This window comes from Gymnoscopelus microlampas (assembly GCF_963454915.1).
Source record: "Gymnoscopelus microlampas genome assembly, chromosome: 16".
Lineage (NCBI taxonomy): Eukaryota > Metazoa > Chordata > Actinopteri > Myctophiformes > Myctophidae > Gymnoscopelus > Gymnoscopelus microlampas.
The window spans coordinates 26,794,706-26,817,937 of NC_139953.1; the positions used below are offsets into that span (position 1 = coordinate 26,794,706).

Sequence of the window (23,232 nt, forward strand, 5' to 3'; positions counted from 1 at the left end):
CAAGATGACTGCCGCCCGCCATGTGGATCTTTAAATGATACCTTTTCTCATAGAAATGTATTGGGTTCCTCAAAAAGCTCTGTCAAGAGAGGTTGTTTGACTGTGTTTTGTCTGACTACTCGCCCACGACCAGTCCAGTTTGGTAAAACCTGTCAGGAGTTGCCTCCCACTGGCATAGCTCTCAGGGTTCACTGAGGTACACAAGCTCCCTTACCACGACAAGGTAACAGTCACAAGGGCGGATTTCTTTTTTTATTTTTTAACTAACAGCCATTACATGTGTCAAATAAATACTAAGAAATGGGGAAACAAAAAATATGACTAATAAATGAGCACAGTTGTGGTGCTGATTAGCACAGTTGTGGTGCTGAACGGACAGTGCTCCAAAATTATAATTGAGCAATGGCTAATACTGAATGGCAGTAGCCACGGAACCATGACAAACTATACTAAGGAACTAAACTGAAAATATGCTTCACCGTTACGTACGGCAGTGGAAGGCAGTGGAAGCAATGTTACAAAGTAACAACTGAAAATTACACACTAATAGACTGGTGACAAAGTAAAACATGATGCACTGATGTGGCGAGGGGAAGCCGAGCCATAGGCTTACACTTGAAAACACAGAGGACAACGGGGAATAACTCTGGCAAAATAAACATGCAAATAGGTTCTAGCAGGGGCAACTATATAGGCATGTGCAACTGAGTCCATATCTGAAGCACTTACTGTACACCTTCCAGTACATGCCTTGGTGCACCCACATTTGGTCAACTCCCAACAACTCTCCGCAATAGGTGGAAGTGGAGTCCAGAAGACTTTCCACTTCTCGTCCTGTTCCACCCATCCCCAGTCAGATGGCTCGGCATTTGTGGATGTCGCTTCAATGCCTGTCCCCACACGTATCCAGCCTCATAAGAAGCACGTTTGGCATGCTCTTTGAGTGCTGCTTGAGTTGGTGGGATCAAGTCATAATGTCTTTGCTTTCTGGCAAAGAGATCAAGATGTAGATGCTCTCTTTTGGGCCCTTTCCAGCTCTGTGATGTTGAACCTAAGTTTACAGCTTAAATTATATTTTGCTCTGTTTCTTGTCAATGTGCTTTCTATGCCATCACCTTCATCTAGTCGGGTTAGACTAAGTAAGATAGGTAGAGCATTGATCTTATGAAATAATGGAACATTTCTTGCAATGGTATCATAACCAGTACGATCGTGCTCTCTGTTGAATAAACTCGGCTGAATGAGTTTTTCCTTGGTGACCTGCTGACAAATGAAACATCTGTCCCAGTTAGTTTTCTCAACTGTTATGATGGCTTCTGCCATGTCTGCAGCATAGGCCGAGGGTTTATCCTTTTACCACCTTTTACCAAGCACTTTGATGTATGGGATACAACTAAGTTGGTGCCTTAACCCTACACCTAGTCCGATCGTTCATCCAATGCCATTTAAATCCTGTGCGATCTGTACACCATCCGGTTAACTAAAACCCCATTAACCTTGGCTCGGCTCTCCCGCGCTGGCACAACCTGTCAATTCAGGTGCGGCTATCTAATTGTTTTGGGGTAAATTAGACAGCATTTGGGGTACTAACTTTCAATTAGCTGACATTGAACCCCACTCTGAGTTTAACAGCAGTGATATATCACCAGTGTGCCCTGGTAGTGCGGATATTCACTCTTATCTAATCTATCTATGATCAACAAAACTGTATTGTGATGTGTTAAAAGTTGTTCTTTAGCATAATAACAATAATCGTATAATTGTCCTTAATGAAAAAAAAACATACATTTCTATGAGAAAATGTATCTTTTGAGGATCCAGGGGGCGGCCATCTTGAAAATAGAAATTTCAAGTGGATGTGAGTGTTTTCTTGTCAAGCAACCCTTAGAAACTGCTCAAGCCAATTGTAATGCCTGTATCAACAAATAAACCATTATATAACTTAATTGCTCCACTAAAGTGTTGGCCATCTTGACAAATGGCCGCCATCTTGAAATTTCAAGTAGCTGTGGGTGGCCTATTGTCAAGTGACCCACAGAGACTGCTCATGCCAATTTTCATGCTTGTATCACCAAATAAACCATTATATAACTTAATTGCTCCACTAAAGTGTTGGCCATCTTGAAAAATGGCCGCCATCTTGGAAATTCAAGTAGCTGTGGGTGGTCTATTGTCAAGTGACCCACAGAGACTGCTCATGCCAATTTTCATGCTTGTATCACCAAATAAACCATCATATCACTTAACTGCCCACTAAGGTGTCGGCCATCTTGAAAAATGGCCGCCATCTTGAAATTACAACTGCCTCGGACAATTTTCTTGTCAAGTAACCCGTGGAGACTGCTCATGCCAATTTTCACGCTTTTATCATAAATTGAAAGATCGTAGCACTTAGCTGCTCCGCTAAATACCCTATTTTATACTTTGACACATGACTGTGCAGCGCAAAAGTAGCCAAATAGCTGATCTACAAGCACACAAGTTTTTCAGCTTGTAGATTTTCGAATCTCTAGAAAGTGTTCTCCTAATGACATGCCCAAAAATAGGGACACCAGGTTGAAAGTAGTTAAGTCTTTCTTTGGTTTTATAAATATTTAACCAATGAAAATGATTAACAAGAGCTTGGGACTAAATGATAACTACATTGGATCCTCCAATGGAACACTGGTTCTTTTTTTCAAATTCCTGAAAGGTAATGGTTTTTGACGTAAAAGGTTTCCACCTGACAAAAACCTGATTTTTGTGTGTGTGGTGCAAAGCCTTACGCTCCCATCACCTCACAGTCACTTCTATCTATAGTTGACATCTAGTTCAGTCCCCACTTAGCATAAAGCTCTGAATAAAACACAGAGGAGTGAGTGTCAACTCAACTCAAAGTTGTTTACTTTCCTTGCTTATCTTCTTGGCTGTACTTGACTAACGCAAGCACACACGCACGCGTACACACCAGTGGTGTAAAGTAACTAAGTACATTTACTCAAGTACTGTTTTCATTTATTTTATTTTATTTTTTTATCGTATTGAATTTTTTTCATTTTCGAAAACAAATATTAAAAATAAATGAAAAAACGAATCGAAAAAACATGGCCCCCTCGCGTATTAGGAGGGCAGGGTGAGTCAACAGAACCAATGACGGGTGTTTTTGATTAATTTAACATGTTAAAAATGGAGTTTGAAGTTATAATGGGTTTGTATAGGAAGGGGGCGTGTCTGATAAAATGAATATCAAATATCTAAATACTGAATCAAGCAACTTAAAAACGGTCTGGGGGTCTCTCAAAAGCCTGAGTAGACGATAAAATGACCCAAAGTTTTTTTTAAAGTGAAATATCCCTTTAAGTAAATGTACTTAGTTACTTTCCACCACTGGGCACGGGGACCCCCCACTTTAACCCCTATATACATTGGCTATTTGCAAATATCCGATTACAAGCTTGTCGTCAGCTTGTAGATCTGCTATTTTCAAATAACCTTTGCAACAAAACTCTGCATTATATGGTGCCTGGCACAAAATATTTTCTGACGGGGGTCCGCGGACAACTACATATTAATTTGGGGGTCCTTGACAGGAAAATGTTTGAGAAGCAGTGCTATAGGAAAATATTAGGGAGTCATGTTCAGTGGAATTGGTTAACATTGATGTGAAGGAGCTGAATAGAAATTCTTTACCTTTGCAGGAAAACGATCCCACAGAGCTTTGTGTGTGTGTGTGTGTGTGTGTGTGTGTGTGTGTGTGTGTGTGTGTGTGTGTGTGTGTGTGTGTGTGTGTGTGTGTGTGTGTGTGTGTGTGTGTGTGTGTGTGTGTGTGTACTTCACAAAGGTCAGTGTGTCATGAGGGAGCTATAAACATCCAATTCCCCTGACTCTTCCTTGAGCTTTGGTCACAGTCTCACACACACACACACACACACACACACACACACACACACACACACACACACACACACACACACACACACACACACACACACACACACACACACACACACACACACACACACACACACACACACACACACACACACACACACACACACACACACAGTATATAACTGTGGAAATGACCTCATAATTCTTGGGTCTTTTTGACATTTATGGGATGGCAATGGAACACTGGATCCATGGTCAGATCAGGAATATGAAGAGGAAGGCTATGTCATTTACACATGCTTGGATTGTTTTTTTTTATTATTTTGTATATATACTGTACATTGTAACTTGCATTGTATTATATACTTGTGTGTTTTAGTAGGTTTAAAGTGAATCAAACTAAACCAATTCAGTTGTCGAGGTGATTTTGAAATTGGAAATCAGTGATCACTCCATGGAGACTTGGATGGATATCTGTTTGCTTTTGTCGCATTCCTAAGATAATAATTTGATGACCGGCAGCAGTTCCGGTAGGAGACACAAAGAGTCTCCTTTAAGTCTCCTACCGGAACCTCTGCCTACCGGTCCGCTGGTCATCAAATTATTGGCTTAGGAATGCGACAAAAACAAAGAAATATCCATGAATTCAAGTCTCCATGGGGTGACTAATCGATAGGAAAAAAAAGATTTTGGGGGGGGTGTACTATCCCTTTAAAGACAAGCCTATATACCAAGGAAAGTTTAACTTGTACAAATGTAACCAAACTGACCCATAGGGATCCATTTAAAACACTAATTTTTATCTTCACGGTGTACCTTTTTGAAATGTCATTGTATGGACGTGACCTTAATGTTGGGCTTTGTAGTGAGCAGTGTTGGTATGTGTGTGTGGTCTCCTAGGCGATGGACCTGTACTACCACATTGACCCAGATCCAGACAGCTACTGCTGCAACACTGACAACAGTAAGTCATCAACAGCATTGTTCTCCATCCTCTTCATCAACGCTTCTCAAACTTTTCATGTCAGGGACCCCCACATTGTGTTTGGCCACGGACCCCCCCATCTGAAAGTATTTTGTGCCAAGGAAGGACCCCCCCCCACACACACACACAATATAAAAAAAATAAAATAAAACATTTTTAAATAGCAGATCTCCAAGAGTGAGCCTGTAGATCTGCTATTTTCAGATAGCCAATGTATTTGTATTTGACGCTATATTACCTCATTTTGCTGGGGACCCCCTGGAATCCCCCTTAATGACCCCTGCGGGTCCCCCGGACTGCACTTTGAGAACCACTGCTCCTCATCACCATCCTCTCCAACTTCCCAAGTCATAAAGCTCGCTCCTGCCGCATCGGTCCGGAAGCATGGTAATTCTCTTCAAACACACATACTTACATAATATGTACAGCTCACCTCTCACTACCTTTCGCCTATAATCCATTTCTTGCCTCCTGATGTATAATAACTGTTGTTCCCAGTATGAGATTACTGTTTGTTGTTTCGTGGAGCGCAGCCCAGGAAGCAAAACAGTGGTTACAGACACAAACCTGGCTACGATTCATCATAAACATGACACAGTCACCGTTTAGGCTTCCAAAAACGTGTTTGCCACTCATCATGCCACTTCTACTGCAGGATTGTGTGTGTGTGTGTGTGTGTGTGTGTGTGTGTGTGGGCGTGTGCGTGTACATGCGCTTCAATGCTATAGAACAGCATGTTGAACAGTCAACGTGTGTGTACGTGTCTGTGTGTGTGTGGGCGGGGGGGTGTCTGTATGTGTGTGTCTGTGCGTGTGTGTATCTAAACCACCTAATCTTATCTACCCAATATGACTGTAACTGATCATGCTTTCCATCACAACTCTGACTTGTGCCAGCAAACACAACTCAACAGCAGGATCCAAAGGACACTGTGTGTGTGTGTGTGTGTGTGTGTGTGTGTGTGTGTATGTGTGTGTGTGTGTGTGTGTGTGCGGTATGTGTGTGTGTGTGTGTGTGTGTGTGTGTGTGTGTGTGTGTGTGTGTGTGTGTGTGTGTGTGTGTGTGTGTGTGTGTGTGTGTGTGTGTGTGCGGTATGTGTGTGTCACTTGTGTCTGGCCACAGAGCCTATCTATCCCTACTTCTGGACTCTCATTCCCTCAGCCGGGAAGCGCTTGTGTGCCAGCATATGATCTCTTCTCACGAGTATCTTGGATGCTGTGTGTGTGGGAGAGAAATCGGAAGCCTTTACTACAGCCAGAAAACCATCACAGTGGGATGAAATGTGCAGCGGATAATGTGGAGAGAGGCAAACACAGAAAGAAAAGGAACAGAAAACTGCATTAAAACATTTTCTTTTTATAAAGATTAAACTAGCACTTGACTTAAAGTCATTACTTGCATCACCAGGACCCCGCTTGGCTTATTTCTATTTTAAACATTCATAAGCACTGCACTCTCTGAATAGGAGTTTGCACACTAAAAAAAAAACTAAAAGAAATCCCTGCACAGTAAAATCCTGTGTTAATATGAATAAATTAACACTGAGGAGTTTACTGTGTGTTTCATTGTACTGTATTATTATGGTCTCTTGGCCTGTAGTGTAGCACCAAGTACCTAATATTTGAACTTGAGAAATTGTTTCTGCTGAAAAATATCTGCAAGCTCACAGCCCATTGCATTGTGTGCTTGTAGATGGGCTATTTTTACGTGACACCGTCATACGATGAAGTATAAAATGAGGCTTACAACTATGAAAGTTATAGAAAGAAATCTGAGCAATAAGCCATGCTAGTGGTGACAAGCTATTTCCCTTGGCTTCAGACTTCTTTCTGTGTGGAGTTCACCAATCATTCACACAGCCGCGGAAGCAGTTAAAAGTTGAAGAGTGTCAATGCAGGAGTCGCTACAAGAAACATCACTCTAATTGCTGCAAGTGCACGTACGTGACAGTGTGTTTTGCAAGAGAAGGACAGGGAGATAGACCGAAGGAGAATGAGAGACAGAGAGAGTGAAAGAGAGACAGTAATTCATAAAATATAAGAACAGAGAGAGGAGCTGTGTGTGTGTGTCCATCTCAATTCTCTCCTTAGGTCATAGACAGCAGCTACAGTGCAGAGTGCTGTTATGTAATGACAAGCATCTGCTGGGTTTAACAACCTTATTAAGTCACATTAGAATTTCCAATCAACTAGTGGCTGCAGGGGGAATATTTCAATGTCAGCATTACTTAACACTATTCTGTCTTGATTAATAAGTTTATATCACCTGTGTTTACTAATTCTATTTACCAACATTCTGTGGGCACTCGCAGCTGTGTGTGTGTGTGTGTGTGTGTGTGTGTGTGTGTGTGTGTGTGTGTGTGTGTGTGTGTGTGTGTGTGTGTGTGTGTGTGTGTGTGTGTGCGCGACGTGCAGGTGTGTTCAGGTATCCTCTCTTGTAATCCTCTCTTGCTGATATGTTTATGAAGCTGTAATTCTGACACTGAATCAAGGATCAAGAAGCGTTGATTTGTCACTCACTTATACAGGTACTGTACAAGCAACGAAATGTTGGTGGTGGGACATGTTCTGCAAAGACTGTGGTATCACAATACAATAATATTTGAGTAAACGATAGAGAGAAAGGCATTTTTGGGGTGAACTACTCCTTTTAGGTGCAAAAAAAGACAGAAGAGGGAGGAGGAGGGATTACCCTAATCTTAACTATAACTCATCTAACCCTTACATTAACCCTAACATATTAACCCTAGCCTTGTGAAAATGCAGTAAAATATCAACTGTTAAGTTACTCACACAGTATCGTGGCCTGAATTACGTGCATTAAGTGCATATGATATTACGATATCGCCCTAGCCCCGCGGACAGCGACAGGGAGTGCTCCATTCTCTTGCAGAAGAGAACATGCTCGTCCTCCCCCGGACAGGACGTGACGAGAGTGCTGAAAAAGGTGAACGGACACCAGGAAAGCAGCCGGCACAGACAGCATCTCCGTGTGGGTCATCAAGACCTGTGCTGATCCCCTGGCGCCAGTAGTCTCCACATGATTTAAGAGGTCCATCATTGTCCCTGTGCCCAAGAACGCCTCCCCAGCCGGCCAGAACAACTACACGCCCAGTAGCGCTGACCTCAGTGGTCTCGATGTACAGTACTTTGAGAGACTAGTAAAGGATCACATCTGCTCCTCTCTCTCCGCACCTTAGACCCACTGCAGTTTGCCTACCATCCAAACACTGATGCCACCCTCTCCCACCTTGATAACAACAGAGAGGGGGACTATGTTAGGCTGTTATTTATTGATGACTGTATAGCTCTGCCTTTAACACAATAGCCCCCACCAGGCTGGCGAGCAAGCTGTCATACCTGGGTATGAACCTTGCAGTGTAAGACTGGGTCCTGGACTTTTTAATTGCCAGACCAGAAGTGGTCAGGGTGGGCAGTCACACCTCTACCACCCTTACCCTAAATACTGCAACCCCCCCACGGGTGTGTGTCCTTTGCTGTACTCCCTGTAAACCCTCTACTTGTGGCCAAGAACAGCTCAAAATTCCATTGTAAAGTTTGCTGATGACGTACGTAGTAGTGATGGGCTCAATATCAAACGACGACGAGGGGGCAGGTGACAGGCCTGTCACAATGGTGGCAGAAAAACAGCCTCTTCCTCGGAAAGGCCAAGGAGTTGTCTAGTCGTTTTGGTTCATCATTCAGTGGTGAGCATAGTCAGAACTTCATTTAGCTTGGCATAATGCATGTTACTGTGGCTGACCTGGTTCTCTAGACGTCCGGTGCACCTCTCTTCGGCACTCATCCCCTGAGACAGACTGGCCATCCTCTCGGCTACCTTCTACCTTTGGTTATGACGCACTTTTCCGCCGTTGCTTTTGCTAAGTGCTCATTTGGATATTACAGTTCGGGGGAAAGGGGTCCTTTAATATTGTGCATGTGCAGCTGAATCTCATCACGTGATTATGAGTCCTCCTGGCTGCCAAACTCGTCACGTCACACAGTCACACACAACAACCTGTTCAGATGCCAAATTATCAACTAAGCAGGACTCGGCTGTGAATTACAGTAGGCTCTTTTATCAGATTAGACAGATTAGACAGTCACAACAGTAAAATCATCTGTGTTAATTTATCTATTTGTAACTCTGAGTCTGAACTAACAAATGGAACCAGCAATTTGTCCACTAAGAGTTAAAATGAACACTGAAGGTTTTACTGTGTACATCCCAATCTACCTAGTCCAGTGGACAAAGCTGCTCTCAGCTTCCTGAATGGCAGAGGGCTTTATGTAACAGTGTCATTTGGTTCCTTACCACCGAGGCTCATTCACATTCAGTGGCAGACAGCCTGGACCAGACTCATCACCAACGGACGGACACGGCCAAGATGGAGACGAGGGAGAATAAGAGAGAAAAACGGACAAGCAAATAACTGTTGCGTGATCTGCCGAAGACAGCGTGGATATGGGAATATCTTGGTCTTTGTGTATGTGCAGGAGGAGTTGGGTCGGGTTGTGTGTCGGGGGAGGGGGGGGTGTATGTGTGCCGTGTGTGTGCCTGTGTGTGTGTGCGTGTGCGTATGCGTGTGTGTGTGTGCGCATCACAGCAGCATCCACTCTTGACACCCTCCCCCTCCCACCCTGATGTTCCTCCGAGAGGCGACCTCCTTCTGATTTAACAAAAAGAGCCCCAAGTGTGCTTGTGTTTGTTTGTGTGTGTGTGCGTGTGTGTTTGTCAGTCAGTGTTGACCTTGGCACCGATGGCAGTGCCGCTATCGGGTTACATAACGTGTAAGTCTTGCACGCACACACGCGAGCACACACACACACACACACACACACACAGGCACACACCCAAATGCACATCACGCACACCTACAATATTGTGACGCTTCCTCTCATTGAGAAGCCCATCTACAGCATCAGACCACAGGGAGAAGAAGGCCAGATAGGAGAAGAACACTCAGTACTCTCTCAGGACCTCTCCCTCTCTCTCTCTTTCTCTCTCTCTCTCTCTCTCTCTCTCCCTCCGTCTCTCTCTGTCTTTCTTGATCTTACTCTCAAACTCGTCTCTACACCGCTCCTACTTTCGTTCACTCTTTCCACACACACACACACACACACACACACACACATACAAGCACACACGCACGCACGGTTGGTTGCTTGCTCGCTCACCCTCATTTTATTTATTGGGGGCTATGAACACAGAAGCCAACACGAGTGCTGTGCTTACTACACTGTCAGGTAACATAACGTAACCATCTTTATTTTCATCATCATCATCATCATCCCTATTCTATCAGAACTATGGTGATGCATATTTGAGCGCAAATAGGCTACACAGTCAAATCCTCAGTGTTAATTTATCAATTTGTAACTCTGAGAGTTCTCACTGGACTAGAGTATCTCTAAGTTAAATTAACACTCAGACTTTTACAGTGTATGCATACTGTTTAACCTATTTCTCTGTGTTATGACTCATGTAACCTAAATTGTGTGCTTAGGTTCCGGCACGCAGACAAGCAGCTTTTCATACCCACGAGTGCTGCATTGTTGTCTCTGAACTGACCTTGTGTAAACATATACAGGCCTATAGAAGTCTGCTTTAAGGTCAGCAGCTCTTTTCGGTGTCAACACCTGTTTTGCCAGTCTTTATTGTTATCCACAGTTGCGAACGGAATGAGATCCACGGAGGCATTTTTCTTGACTCTGTACACAGTGTACAGGCTACGTTGTTTTCATGAGATGCATTATTCCCACGCGAGCTGCACTTGTGGTGTCAGTGGTTCAAAGTGTTCTTTGCAGTTGAAGTGCTTGTTGAAAGACTGCGTTGCTGGCCGTTTTGGAGGTGAAAAGCCCTTATCTTATTATACTGCTGCAAGTTTTGCTGGTGCAGGTAAACACCATAAGGGAATTTAGGAAGTACTTGATGTGCCCTCTCTCTCTCTCTCTCTCCTTTCCCACTTGCACTGAAAGCTGTAAATCCACTAGAGATGCACAAGTAATTTCTACACTTTGGACTTAGTATCATTTACCTACGTCTTCACACGCAGTTTAAGTGTAACATATGATGTGCTTACGTGTATGTACGTAATGACGCTTTTATTCCCACTACCTGTAAGAATGGTGTATGGTATGGTTTCCATGTGAAAAAGGGGCTAGTGTGTGCGTGTGCGTGTGCGTGTGCGTGTGTGTACAGCATTGCATGGTCTTAATTTTTGGTGATGAAGATTTGGAAAACAGAGCAAGCAAAACAGCATTTCATGAAAGTCTGGGGATTGGACCGACTCAAAAATAAGGAAATCGTTGGGGGGGATTATTGTGTGATAAGAAATTAACCATATTAATGGGAGACATAAACCACTTGAACATCTCTATTCTGAGGGGAACATTAGCCAAAAATAGCCGATAACAGCTTTTCGGCAAAAAGGTTTGGTGTAGGGGGGAAAAAGAGCGGACCAAGTACAGAGCCAGTGGACTAGTTTACAAAGTATTGAGGGTTAAGTGGTTAAATGTCTGAAGATACACATTAACATGAATCCAATATATTAATAGAAAAGATATTGTGTAATCAAACAAACAAACACACTAAAACATACATTTACACAACATTGATAGTGATGTGAAATAAGTCTATGAAGCTAAAACTAAATAAAAAGTTTCATCTGCAACACAGTTTTATACAACATGTAATGGGGGTCCCTGCTTCATCTTTCTCTCAGCTAAGGGGTCCTTGGCCCAAAAAACACCTTGCATATTATATGTAATATCCTGTATTGCCTAGTCTAGTGTGCTAGACACCTCTCATGTGAGCATTACTGATGTTGCACAGTATTTTGCAGACCTCGCTTGCTTTTAGCTGTTTGTACCTGTACTGTAAAAGTAAAAGTGAGAAATAAAACTTCATTCATACAGAACTTCTCTAAGCCAATGTGTGAATGACTATCCATCCACTGCCTTCACTGGCATAACATTTGTTATGTTTTTTGACTGTTTTATCCAGCAATGTATGGTTTCCATGTGAAAAGGGGGCTTGTGTGTGTGTGTGTGTGTGTGTGTGTGTGTGTGTGTGTGTGTGTGTGTGTGTGTGTGTGTGTGTGTGTGTGTGTGTGTGTGTGTGTGTGTGTGTGTGTGTGTGTGCCATGTGGCTGGATTAATAATAGATTTGACCTAAGTTGAGGGAGAAACAGAAGCAGTAGTAAAAGAATTTGAGGCTAAATTTAAAAACTGCAGAGTCACACACACACACACACACACACACACACACACACACACACACACACACACACACACACACACACACACACACACACACACACACACACACACACACACACACACACACACACACACACACACACACACACACACACACACATGTCTCCTCATCAGAGGGAGAAATAGAAGGGATGGTCATGAGTAAACCAAACACAACTTTTACTGTCTTTTGCTTCCTCTCATTTTCACGCGCACACACACGTGCTCGCAAGCACACACGCTCGCACACACGCATGTACGCACACACACACACGCGCTTCTCCTTAAAGTGATTTTTGAATGAGTCATAATAGTCCAGTTCCCTTTGGCTCTGCATATTCACGGTCGAACAATGATTGAACCACTTTAGCCTTCACGGTGCAGCACATTTTGTCCCCACACATAGGTGCACGGTCTGAATTGAATTTACCCTCTTAATAGTCAACATGGGGATATTGGAAGGGCAATCACAGTCACATCCTTGCCTTGGGGGGAAATATGTACTAACACAATTCCAGTCACTGTATTGTTGATGATAGCTGCTATTTCAGCTGGGACCTGGCTGGCATGTTGTGAGTGCTCTGTCAAAATGATCAGGGATGGAGGTCAGGGAAGCAAGGTAGTTTCTTTCCATATTGACTGCTCTAGCACCACTACCTTTTCCTCACCCATCCGCACAACTCTTTCCATGTTTCTCTAGACTCTGACTTCACTTTTCTAACACAAGACAACTGTGTTTATTTTGAGGACATTCAAGATGTTTGAGAAGACACACTCCTACTGCTCTGCTTTGTGTTTTCTTATGGGTCCATACGTCCCTTCCCTATGCTTGCTCATAATAAAAGGACTCCTGAGTCCCGAATCACTAATGTTCGAAGTAACCCAATCAATTTGCCCATGATGACACTGCATGAGACAAGAGCCTGCAGAGAAAGAGAAAATGTGTGGTGATTGATTGATTGATTGATTTACTTTATTAGAAGTTTGCATAAAAAAGCACATGAAAGTACAGTTTAATACAAGGTCAGCTAATAGGAATTAAAAAAAAGAAAAGAAAGCCATTGGCTTGTTGTTTCCATTGGGGTCATTTGTACTCAATTCATAGTGAATTGGTGTGGTGGCTTGATACTAACTGAATGTGAACTTGGTTGCTTTCCAAATGTAGACTATAGTATTTTCCCTTAGAGTACAGTAGGTGAAACGCCTGGCCCGGTTATCCCCCAAAACACAATAGCAGAGACTTGATATTTCGTGCGAGGGGGGAATTAATTAATGTCCACAAATCCCGGTCGGGGTTTTCATTCAGTTCATGGCTCTCCCTCCTTAAGGAATTGGAGAGCAGTTAAGACGTGTGAGTGAGATTGAGAGTGGAGGACAAAGTAGAGAGGCGGGACGTCTCCGCCCAAAATATATCCGCAGTATGAAACCCGTCAAGAAATGGAATGCTAGCGTCTTAGTGCAAATTCCTTCTACCCTCACCGAGGTCCCTAAAGCCATCTCCTTGTTGTGGCTCGAGAAACCGTCCCCATGAAAGACAAAACAACCGCATTGACATGTAAGTAGCCTTCGGCTAAATACTGAATGATGCAATGATATATATATATTTTTTTTAAACCTCTTTATAGGCTATTAACCTACATTCCGTGTCTATACGTATCGTGTATCGCCGGGTGGGAAAACAAATATGGTCTGACACTTGGTGGTGGGCGCCCCGTTAGCCCGTTGACCTGGATTTCGCACCGTTTGTTATCAGTGTAATAAAAGTCCTGCTGATAGGAGCCCTGTTAGGCTATATATCCCAGCACAAGCGCTGGGAAGTTCCTTTCTATCCCAACTTGTTGAACCATCCGCGCACCAGGCTGCTACAGCTGGCAATACGCGATAAAGATGAAAACAGAACTGCAAGGTTTGTGATCCATGGCATCTCGATACTGTTGCTATTGTTATTAGATTAGATCAATGTGTTTGCACTTTGTATTGACATTTGTAGTGCACTTGCCATAGGTTAGTTAGCCCACTTGTTTGTTGAGTTGCCCAACTTGATTTCCCCGGGTCGATGCTGCAGCTTAAACTTCCCAGCCTGCAGGATAACGGACGGCAAACTCGAAAATATAACGCGTCATGATATAGTTGCTTAAATAACAGTCTAGCCTCTTTTTTTTCTTTTCATCTGTGTGAGCACTTTCTTTCATAATGATAGTCATTTGAAGTGTGTTTTGCCCGTGCCTATCTATCACAGATGTTGGCGTGCCACGGTTTCAACGTTATGCAACGTCAACTTAAATATGTAGGTTAAACTGTTGCACATTTTTGGCACGGGTTAAAATGTGAACCAGGTGCGAGCTTATATAACTGTGTCTAATGAAAGCAAGCTGCTCAAAGTATGCGACCTTAGGCTACAAATGAAACTGTAAAGTTTTTTTTCCCCAGACAACCAGACTTTTAATCATGGTGTTTTGATTGGCCAGAGGGTTCCCCTTTAAAAGATTAGAACGTGGGGCCCCCTTTTCCCCCTCAACGGTAGTCTTTCCCGTTGGGTTCGTTACGTTCGTGAGTTGAATTTGTGCAGTTTTTCGAAGGCTGTACTTTTCCACTAGTGGCTTTTTCTTGGCATGTGGCCCCCTCTGCTCTGCTCTAGCGCTCCCCCTGGTCTTTTGTGTACAGATGGAACATGCGTCATCGCAGGCCGTTTTCATTGAGAAACAAATGACCAAACTGCTTGGCTGATCAGGACATTGACCCGAATCGTTGGAACAGAGAAACATTGGTGTAGCTACACAAGGAAGTATTCACGGTGGCAACTAGGCTCGTGATGTTTGAGAACTAGGAACTACATTGAATACCAAAACGCTCGCCCCAAAACACAGTCGCCCCGGATCAATGCCGGCGGTATTCTTCACCTGGTATTCCTAAACGTAACCTCAGTGAACTATGCCTAAACTAAAACCTAACCTTATTCCTAAACATAACCTCAGTAAAACGGTGGAAAAACCTAACCTTATTCCTAAACTTACCTTCAGGAAAACTATGCCTAAGCCTAAACTTATTTCTAACTTTATCCTCAGTAAAACAAGAATCGCTGGTCCGCAAAATAAATGGGGGCGACCATGTTTTGGGGCGAGTCTTCCGGTTACCACTACATTGCATTATAATGTCGGTATTGTGATTTCTGCATGTTTTGGAGTGTTATTTTCTATACTTAATTCTGTGACACCTATGTAGCCAACGTTGGGACAATGATAGTCTATATTAAAGTGGATTGGTCACACCTGGATAACATCAGCCTATAGTCGAGCGATGATGAGGTTCCATTTTCCCGTGTTTCTGAAAACCTGATTTTAATGGAAGTCCTGAGCTCAACGCACACTACACCATGAATTGAGTAGGCCTACGTGATGATCCCATTTGAAACAAGCCATTGCAGCTTTCCTGGGCAATCCATTTTAGTTGAATTTGTATTGTAAACCGTACTTCCATGTGCTTTTTCTCAACATTATGCAACGGTTGGCCTACAAACATTTATTTCACTGAGTGGTTGCCGGGTTGCAAATAAGTATCGCTTTACTTTTCCCCCATTATTGACACAAATTAACCTTGAGGTACGGCAGTGATGCGTAGGAGCGCAACGGCCAATGATTGGTCAAGATCGGGCACAGTCATTCTCTTGTGGTCCATTCAGCAGAGTGGAATGTTGACAGAGGGACACTCCCACTAGGTAGTGACGTAGGCAGGACTCTCCTCAGAGGGCGGAGCAGTGGGGGGAAATCACAGCTCCTCCCTCGCCCACAGGCCTTCTATAAAACGACCTCAAAGCAACAGTTGTCATTTTAGCTTTGAACTCTTATCGTGTGCACATATCTATTTTCAATAGCAACTATGACAATCAAAAGAGCAAAAGAAGTGCCTGCATTGACCTACTCTAAATGCAAAGGACTAGTGTCATCTGTCTCAGGTATGGATAATGACCGTGTAGGACAACTGGAATCAAATCAAGATAGGCCACTTCATGGGACTGCCTTGTATATTGTACTGCCTTGTATTTATTACACTCAACCATATTTTCTCTTGTTTTTTTCCTGTCATGCTGCAGCTTTCATGAAACAGAGGAGGATGGGCTTGAACGACTTCATTCAAAGGCTAGCCACAAACGCCTACGCCTGCAAGCAGTGAGTACCATCTGACTCATGTTATTGTTCATTTCTTTTACTCAAACACTGTGGAAGCAGGCTTATGTGTTAATTCTATAGAGACTGTTTTGATGGATGATTCAATATGAGTTGCAGTATAACTTCCACATGAGATCACTGCAAATAGTGTCTGTAAGGGCGTGTTGTGTTGTTACATTTAATCTGAGTAATAAGCATGTATTCTCTTTTCTTTCCAGTCCTGAGGTCCAGTCCATTCTGAACCTGAGTCCTCCACAGGATGCTGAGCTCATGAACGCAAACCCCTCTCCTCCTGTAAGTTGATGTTTGATTCTGTTTGTGTGTACATGTGCACTTAGGTCTCACGCTTAAGGAGGGGTTTACTTTTCTTCAGCTTGTATACATTCGCTGCCATGCACTTTTCAACATCAGCTGATCTTTCAACTGGTGTTGATGGCAAGCTCCTCAGCGTGACCAGTGACGTAAACACCACCGTATTGTGTGGCTCTTCCTTTGTGTATGCCATAAAATATTATACAGACATACGCTGTATTGTTTATTGTTCATTGTTTGTGCTGTGCACAGCACTCATCAACCCTATGTTTAAATCCATGTGCGCCATGTTTGGGTTCATGCTTGTTTATTTTGACTCTAACCTCATTGCCTTTCCTCACTCTCCATCCTCCATCCTTCTTCTTCCTCCTATCCCTGTCTCCTTCGCCATACAGCCCAGTCCATCCCAGCAAATCAACCTTGGTCCTTCCTCCAATCCCACCGCTAAGCCCAGTGACTTTCACTTCCTCAAGGTCATAGGCAAAGGCAGCTTCGGCAAGGTCCTGCTGGCACGACACCGTACAGATGACCAGTTCTACGCTGTCAAAGTCTTACAGAAGAAAGCCATCCTCAAGAAGAAGGAGGTGAGGGCACATTAATAGAGACACTAAAACGTGTTTTACCTGTGTGATTTCGCCTCCACTTAAATAAAGTGAAACACGTGCAATTGCACAACATCTCCTGCACCACCTCATCAACCTCTGCCGTTTGCCCCATTGCTTTAGGAGAAACACATCATGTCAGAGAGGAATGTGCTTCTGAAGAACATAAAGCATCCCTTCCTAGTGGGTCTACACTTCTCCTTCCAGACGGCAGACAAATTGTACTTCGTCTTGGACTACATCAATGGTGGAGAGGTGAGCTAGCCTGCTTTCAACTTATTTTGTAAAGCGTCTTGGAGTACCTGGAACAAGTGCTCCATGTTCGATGTATTTTTATTACTGTCCATTGCTAACAAGCTGTTAAACTAGAGGAAGGAAGGCGAGACGATAAGGGGACTAAACTAGGTTCTCGGATGAAGGTTTTTCAGAGGGAAGAATAATGGAGAAAGGTGGCATACGTTAGTTTTTTTCTTTGGAAAAAACATATGTTGCTTTAATAATATTAAAGATAACGTCAGCCTAGTCGAGCAATGATGATCTTCCATTTTCCCGTGTTTCTGAAAACCTGATTTTAATGGAAGTCCTGAGCTCAACGCACACTCCATGAATTGACTACGTGATTCAGTGGTTCTCAAACTTTTTCATGTCAAGGACCCCAAAATGAAATGTATTTGGCCGCGGACCCCCATCTCAAAATATGTTGATCCAGGGACCCCCAGAAGCAAAGATTTTTGTTAGAAATGTTCGCTTTAAAAAAATATATATATATATCATTATATCTGCAATTTTTTGAGTAGCCAAAGAAATGTAAAAATGACACAGATGCGTTTCCGGTCTTAATGGGTTAAGTTGTCTGATCAGTAGAGCTGGATGCTAAATGGACAAAAAATAAGCTACACACGCTAAATAAAAGACAACAAAACACAGGACATATATGGAGGAAGAAATGGCAAACAGGATCGAAGGATGAGAGAGAGAGATCGACACATTGTGCAGACTCAGGAGTGGGGGAGGAGAGGGGGGGGGGGTGTGCACAGACAGACAAACAGCAGGGATATCCTGTCATGTGAAGCAGAATAGAAGCTGTGGTCCAGTCTTTTTTAAAGGAAACACCTCTCAGGAAGTCATTGGGTGGGGAGGGATAGAAGCAGAGACTTGAGCCAGAATTAGCTGTGTGTGTGTGTGTGTGTGTGTGTGTGTGTGTGTGTGTGTGTGTGTGTGTGTGTGTGTGTGTGTGTGTGTGTGTGTGTGTGTGTGTGTGTGTGTGTGTGTGTGTGTGTGTGTGTGTGTGTGTGTGTTTAATAGAGCTTATTTCCTGTGATTGTTGGACGACCAAAGACAGAACTGATTAAATATGGCCCTCGTCAGGAAACCACCACATTTCCCCTCCTTCTCTCCTTTCTCTTTTCTCGCTATCTTTCTACTCTCTCCCTTCACCTATTGCCCCCATTCCAATCCATCTTCCTCCATCACCTTTTTTTTATGCTTTGGTCTGTCTCTCTCTCTTTCTTCCTCTCATCCTGTTGTGTCCCTTGTGTCTGTCCATTTATCTGCATTGCCGCCTCTCTGCTCTGATCTGTCCCTACTTCTGCTCTCATTTCCTCTCTCTGGTCGTTATGTTTCCTCCAGGGTAATTTTGGGGGAATGCCCCAGATGCACACAATGTGACTGTTTTCCTTATTGTACACTTCATCATTTTGGGTCATTCACTGGTATGCACCAAATGAGATTGTCTTAACTAACCTCCCGACCCTTTCTCCTCCAGCTATTCTACCACCTGCAAAGAGAGCGCTGCTTCCTGGAGCCCAGGGCCAGGTTCTACGCGGCAGAGATCGCCAGCGCGTTGGGCTACCTCCACTCCCTCAACATCGTCTACAGAGACCTGAAGCCAGAGAACATTCTACTGGACTCCCAGGGTCACATCATCCTCACAGACTTCGGGCTGTGCAAGGAGAACATAGAGCAAAACGGGACCACCTCCACCTTCTGCGGAACGCCAGAGGTAACCACGCTTGCCTCGGAACTTAACTCTTTCACTGCCAGACTTATTTCTGGCCTCGTGCACCCACTGCCAGCGATTTTTCAATTTTCTTACCTTTTGAAAAATCGTATGTTGCTTTAATAATATTAAAGATAACGTCAGCCTAGTCGAGCGATGATGATCTTCCTTTTTCCCGTGTTTCTGAAAACCTGATTTGAATGGAAGTCCTGAGCTTAACGCACACTCCATGAATTGACTACGTGATTCAGTGGTTCTCAAACCTTTTTCATGTCAAGGACCCCCAAAATGATATGTATTTGGCCGCGGACCCAATATTTGACCCCTGCTGCAAATTTGCATCTCATTTGTCAGTATTGAAAGCATACATTTAATTCATCTCTTTCTCTTTCCTAATAGTATTTAGCTCCTGAGGTGCTACACAAGCAGCCATATGACCGGACAGTAGACTGGTGGTGTCTAGGAGCTGTGCTGTACGAGATGCTCTATGGCCTGGTGAGTTTGACTCCACACTCTATCATATATACAGTGTATATACCTGTATACTGTATGTATAAGTACGTGGAATGTTGGTGTGAAAAGCTAGGTTGCAGAATACCAAGTTAGCCCCTGTGATTTAAGCCTTGTGTACACATATGTTTCTATTATACAGTCAGGCTAAACTGCAGATTAACCCATTGAGACCTGAAGCCGATTCTACATGTCTCCTAAATCCCAACAGTATTCTGAAAAACGTATGTTTCTATATCAGTGGTGCTCAATCTTTTTCATGTCAAGGACCCCCAATATTATATGTATTTGGCCGCGGACCCCCATCAAAATATTTTGTTCCAGGGACCCCCAGAAGCAAAGATTTGAGTTAAAAAATGTCGCTTTAAAAATATATATATTCAAAGATTTGCACACATTTTCACGATTTTTCAAAAATAGCAGATCTACAAGCTCGTAGCGCGGCACTCGGTGCCGCGCTATGAGCTTGTATATCTGCTATTTTTGAATAGCCCAAAGTGTAAAATAATGCTTTTTAGCTCAAATCTAAAAATGAGACAGTTCCAGGTCTCAATGGGTTAAAGTCCTGTCTCAATTATGTGAACACGATCTCGGCCAAAATGTTGATCTATTGTTTACTGTCTGTCAACAGCCTCCGTTCTACAGCCGTAACACAGCGGAGATGTACGACAACATTCTGAACAAACCGCTGCAGCTGAAACCCAATATCTCCAATGCAGCCCGGAACCTGTTGGAGGGTCTTCTGCAGAAGGACCGCACGAAGAGGCTGGGCTGTGCTGACGACTTTGTAAGTGTTTGCATATGTGAGATGACATTGTGTGACTGTTTTTAATGGCAGTTTTTTTTTTGACATGCCAGACACCACCACCTCAGTTAACCTCCTTCCCTCTTTGGTCTCTCCTCAGACTGAAATTAAGAACCACATGTTCTTTTCCCCAATCAACTGGGACGACCTCAACGCCAAGAAGCTCACTCCTCCCTTCAACCCTAATGTGGTACGTTCCTTTTATGGACTACTATAAGCAGACGGCACCGACTTCTGATATTTTCTGCACTAGCAACAGTCGGCAGACTACTCACAACTTGATGCAATGACATACATTGCTTTAATAATATTAAAGATAACGTCAGCCTATAGTCGAGCGATGATGATCTTCCATTTCCCCGTGTTTCTGAAAACCTGATTTTAATGGAAGTCCTGAGCTTAACGCACACTCCTTGAATTGAGTACGGGATTCAGTGATTCTCAAACTTTTTCATGTCAAGGACCCCCAAAATGATGTGTATTTGGCCGCGGACCCCCCCCATCTCAAAATATGTTGATCCAGGGACCCCCAGAAGCAAAGTTTTAGTTACAATGTTCGCTTTAAAAAAATATATATATATATTCATTATATCTGCAATTTTTTGAATAAATACAATTTTGATAAATGGGCAAAAAATAAGCTACACACGCTAAATAGAAGACAACAAAACTCAGAACATATGGATGGAGAAATGGCAAACAGGATCGAAGAATGAGAGAGAGAAATCGACACATTGTGCAGACTCAGCTAGTTTGCAACTTTACGTATAAATAAATAAGACAATTATGATAAGGCATTTTGAAAGGAGAACTATATGGCTTGACTAAACCCTTATTCCCCCCCTCTTTCTCCCTCCTTTCAGACGGGTCCTAATGATCTGCGGCACTTTGACCCCGAGTTCACAGACGAGCCAGTGCCAAACTCCATTGGTTGTTCTCCAGACAGTGCCCTTGTCACAGCCAGCATCAAAGAGGCCGCTGAAGCCTTCCTTGGCTTCTCCTACGCTCCCTCTATGGACTCTTACCTATAGGATTTCAATACAGGCATGCTCTATGGACACCAATTTAGAACCTTTAGGATCTCATATTCCAGTGGGATTCTTCATGGGACATGAACTATGATGCCGTGTCTGTAGACTTGCATCTTGACTCCCCCCAACTCCCCATCTGGATGATGGACATTGTTGACCCCATCCCCACAACTGCATCTGCATCTACAAGGAACGTGCATTTATATAAACCGCACGTATACACCCGTATTTACCATAGACCCTCCGCTGGCCAGTTCTCGGAAACGTTCAAGAGGACATGCTACAGCAACAATTGTCCTTCACCAAATGGTTCTGATTTGCACAAACTGTTCAACCCTCCACAGTGGACACAAAACGGTATCCCTCTCCAGCCTCCAGAACCCCCGACCCCATGTGACAGTGGCGGACATTTTGCACATAGCTCAGGCAGCTGAATAGGCCTCTCACACGATGCCACAACAGAACACACAAAACAAACACTCACACACTTTTCCCACCCTTTCTCAAAAGAGGAAGGGTTGACTGTAACGACTTCATCTTCATACTGTAGGATAATAATACTCTTTCATCCTCTACCTATGTCTCGGTTGTCACCCACAGGGGGCCTATCAGTGGAGTTTGCCTGAGTAGCATGGAGATGATGTTCATTTTGGTGCTTTAGTTTCTTTTCATTTGTGTTTGTTCTGTTTTAGAAAAGGGAGATATTTAAAGCTGTAAGCTGAATGTTACAGAGGGGGATGCTTTTGCTCTTAAAGGTGCCTTTATTTTTTTCCATTGGAGCTCAGATCTTTGGGTTTGCCATGACATTGTCAAGTTACAATGAGTTCACTCTTCCCTCGACTCCACCACAGCTATTTTTCCTGTTTGCAGGGGGAGTTGCCTTTTGAAGTCAGGGGAAGGGATAGTCGTAGCACTAAATCAGTACCCTTGTCCTACCCATAACATGTAGGATTTAGGTCATGGAATGATGTGTTAAATTGTAGCTCCTTGTTTGTGTACGTGAACGTGTACGTGATAATGGAGATGTTGGGAGAAGACGGAGAGAGAGAAGTGCTGCTATGTCATAGACGTACAGAGACCCTAAAACAAACAGAAAAGGAATGTGTACTCAGAATGGTTCCCTTAGATTTGCTTGCCAACCGAGTCCCCCTCGCGTAGTCTTCCATTCACCTCACAATAATGTAACAAGGCCCTGCGGCTTGGCGTTAGTGTCGGAACTGAACATTCCATTTTAATATTGCTGTAACAGTTTAATGGTATTTAAGTTTGTTTGTATATTTGGAGTTATGTGTACTAGTTTTAATGTATATGGAACAAAGAGACTAAAGGTATGCTTAAATATGTATACTGTATGTAACAATTCATGATAAATGTACTGTAAATTGTAAAATTGTTTCAGATTTATGTTGCCATGTCTGGTTTTCAATAAAAGATGTTTAACTTTATTATACCCTAGTCTTACCTGAGTCGTGTTATTTTTATAGTTACATGAACAAAACATTTAAAACATCCTTCTCACATTGCAGCCAAAACGTGTACATGTAACTTAAGCCACTGTAGTTTTAGTAAATTACGTTTAGTGAATACTAATTGTGCCGTTTGTTGCAAGGCAGAAATATGTACAAGATCTACAAGCTCACAATGCAATACTGCTGTATGATGTATGCTGTATAAATCAGGCATAAAAGTTGAT

The 23,232-nt window shown here is 43.2% G+C and overlaps 2 protein-coding genes across 3 annotated transcripts in view; both read left to right on the forward strand.

Moving 5' to 3' along the window:
- LOC311062925 (uncharacterized protein) overlaps positions 1-7,870 on the forward strand; it is a gene marked incomplete at both ends in the record, with an annotated part of 40,596 nt that extends 32,726 nt beyond the window's left edge. Inside the window, 3 exons of the mRNA XM_084082144.1 lie at positions 4,771-4,834; positions 5,978-6,029; positions 7,708-7,870. Coding sequence (XP_083938270.1) covers positions 4,771-4,834; positions 5,978-6,029; positions 7,708-7,870 — 279 coding nt within the window. The remainder of the gene's footprint in view (positions 1-4,770; positions 4,835-5,977; positions 6,030-7,707) is intronic.
- Positions 7,871-13,546: 5,676 nt separating this feature from the next.
- On the forward strand, positions 13,547-22,985 carry LOC311063137 (serine/threonine-protein kinase Sgk1). Of its 2 annotated transcripts, none has more exons than XM_084082378.1 (10): positions 13,547-13,669; positions 16,205-16,280; positions 16,499-16,574; positions 16,988-17,176; positions 17,318-17,449; positions 18,960-19,196; positions 19,593-19,688; positions 20,335-20,490; positions 20,609-20,698; positions 21,372-22,985. In XM_084082378.1, the coding sequence occupies exons 1-10, from the start codon at positions 13,642-13,644 to the stop codon at positions 21,537-21,539; spliced, it is 1,248 nt and encodes a 415-aa protein (XP_083938504.1). In that variant the 5' UTR covers positions 13,547-13,641; the 3' UTR covers positions 21,540-22,985. The 2 variants fall into 2 exon arrangements, with proteins under 2 accessions (XP_083938504.1, XP_083938503.1); XM_084082377.1 differs by lacking the exon at positions 13,547-13,669 and adding an exon at positions 15,932-16,066.
- The last annotated feature ends 247 nt before the right edge of the window (positions 22,986-23,232 follow it).

Bases quoted from the DNA above. Each gene is read 5' to 3' on its own strand.
- LOC311063137 (XM_084082377.1), top strand. From the start codon at position 15,991: ATGACAATCAAAAGAGCAAAAGAAGTGCCTGCATTGACCTACTCTAAA. The intron at 17,177-17,317 runs GTGAGGGCACAT...CCATTGCTTTAG, and splicing joins CCATCCTCAAGAAGAAGGAG to GAGAAACACATCATGTCAGA. The intron at 17,450-18,959 runs GTGAGCTAGCCT...TTTCTCCTCCAG, and splicing joins ACTACATCAATGGTGGAGAG to CTATTCTACCACCTGCAAAG.